The 2,515-nt window shown below is 36.9% G+C and overlaps 1 protein-coding gene across 1 annotated transcript in view; it reads right to left on the bottom strand.

The window, feature by feature from the left end:
* Positions 1-2,515, bottom strand: part of LOC107655580 (YY1-associated factor 2) — a 12,930-nt gene that overhangs the window by 2,361 nt on the left and 8,054 nt on the right. Inside the window, exon 3 of the mRNA XM_016443105.1 lies at positions 1,671-1,811. Coding sequence (XP_016298591.1) covers positions 1,671-1,811 — 141 coding nt within the window. The remainder of the gene's footprint in view (positions 1-1,670; positions 1,812-2,515) is intronic.

Genomic DNA, 2,515 nt, shown 5'->3' with positions numbered 1-2,515 from the left:
GGGGCGTGTTAGAACGAGCCATTTTAGGTAGGCGTGGTTGACTCTTAACTTTTATAAAGAATATTATTATTATTATCATCAAAAATGACAGATTCCGTGAAATTCCGCGTTATACAGTAAATTCCGTTTTTATGACTGGATTCCGCACTTCCGTCTGCGTTTTCTGCATCGCGGAAATCTCTAAAATTAATAAATAATAATTTTTTTTTTTCACAAACTCTGTGCTGTTGTGTATTTTCTGGTAATCAAATGAACATGCAAAACGTTCGTATTTAAATCGTCTTTTTTGCAGTTTAATATTCACAGACAGTGTGTATATATATGTACTGACCTGTTTATTTTAATCATCAAAAATAACACAAATTCCATAAAATTCCGCATTATACAGTAAATTCTGTTTTTATGACTGGATTCCGCAATTCCGTCCATGTTTTCTGCATCGCGGAAATCACAGGGCCCTATAATGTAGCAAACGTAGTGAAAGTAAAAGATGGGTACGTTGTTTATTTATTATAGCATTGCGTCTCCCCAACTAGGTGACAACGTAGCATTAAATCACCATTCAACAGACTCAAGCCACTACCGCACTGCCGTCTGTTGGACTGCAGAAAGATATTAACTTTTCAATCTGCTATGTTACTGACTGTACTTACAAACTATGCTGACCTAGGAAATGTGATGTGACCGATGTGATAAGCATGAGTTCTGGGAGCGGCAGCTGGTATAAACACAAGCATTGACTGCCGCGATCAGCTCCGGTGCACCGCAGATCAGCTCTAACGTCTGCTGTTAAAATTGAACCATCCATTCATCATATCGTCATGCAAAACTACGAATTAGAATCATTGTTATGTGACGATCAAACTAAGTATTTACACCATTTAGAAGCATTTCATTTGCGTAATGGCGGTGCTCATCGTTTACTCAGGAAAAAGGTCTATATGTTCAGTAAAAAAAAATGTCATATCTGTGGCATAGTCGTCGATACCGATATATCTGTGACAGGCTCATATCGGCTGATAAAATCAGCAAAACGCTAAATCGGCCGGGCTCTAATACATAACGTTTGGTACAAATACACAAAAACAGTACATTTTAAAAATACAGTAAAAACAGTGATATTGTAAAATATTACCATTAAAAAAAGCTGTTTACTATTTGCTGATTTGGTGCTCAAGAAACTTTTCTTATCATTATTATTGTTTAAAACAGTTGTGCTGCTTAATATTTTTGTGGAAACTATGATACATTTTTTCATGATTTTTTGATGAATAGAAAGTTCAAAAGAATAGCATTTTATTTGAAATAGAAACCGTTTGTAACCTTATAAATGTCTTTACTCTCACTTTTGATCAATTTAATGCATCCTTGCGGAACAGAAGTATTAATGATACTGACCCCAAACGTTGTAACAAATATTGGTTACAAATATTTGTAAGAGTTTTGTCACTACAAGGGGACAAAAAGTGTAGTATAATTCTTGGTGCATTGCGGTAGATGAAATATAATTTATATTCAAATAGTTTCCACATAGAGAGCAACAATACATGATATTTTCCTGAGTGAGCCACCTGCTATGTAAAATGCAAAAGAAAGCCACTTAATTTGTTTGGGGAGTAGGAACTACGCAGTGAATTTATGAACACAGGGACCGTATCGCAACATTTCACCTCATTTTCTTGTGGCTGTTCTTTTTCAGTGTCGGTTCTCTCTCGTTCTTGTCCTTCTCCATCTTTTCCTTTTTCTCTTTCTTAGGCTGTGTGGGTGAAGCAAACTGCTGTGTGACTTGCGGGGCTACAGGACGAGGTTTCCTGTGGGGAAAAATAAGAGAAGACTGAGAAGCGAGATATTTTAAATCAGGGTGACATGATTCAAGCTCACCAGGGCCTGATGAAAAGGACTATGTGGGGAAAAAACAAGTTAAAACAGGCAAGTGTTGAAGCCAGTTGAGAAATCTTGCCTACATAGAGTAATCTGAGAAGAATGTGTTTTCTCAACAGTAGAGAAACAGCCGCAATTTCACTCATCTCTTTTCCTTTCTATAGCAGGAAGAAAAAAACTGGTAATTTAACTTCCTAATATAAGGTAACATCCCCAAATATACTAGCTTTCCCTGTCTAAACATAACATTTAAATATAAAAAAATACAATAAAAATACTGACATTGGATTAAAAAATATATATTTTGTAAATGAAAAAATGTTCCTTTAGTTAAAGGCACAATATAATTTTTTCGCCGCTAGAGGGCGCGTATTCAAAATAAACAAAGAAACAAAGGCGTAGTTTGATGACGCCGTGACTGAGTGTGGAATCATGGGAGTTGTCGTCTTCATCCCCACAGTCGATGCAATCCGATGGGACTCGGGCAGAAATCATGTTCATGTATGAGCTAATGATTTATTAACGTAGTAGAATGAAGCAGGGTGAGGCAGAAAGCCGTCGAAGCGAAACGAGGCCACTGAACGAGCGTGACACACAGCTCGAAAGCAGCGGAGCTTTTATTATGCCACAGTCG

This window comes from Sinocyclocheilus anshuiensis, unplaced genomic scaffold (genome assembly GCF_001515605.1).
Source record: "Sinocyclocheilus anshuiensis isolate Anshui unplaced genomic scaffold, SAMN03320099.WGS_v1.1 scaffold916, whole genome shotgun sequence".
NCBI classification, from domain to species: Eukaryota; Metazoa; Chordata; class Actinopteri; order Cypriniformes; family Cyprinidae; genus Sinocyclocheilus; species Sinocyclocheilus anshuiensis.
The sequence above is the reverse complement of the archived record's forward strand: the minus strand, read 5'-3'. Positions and strand labels throughout refer to the sequence as shown.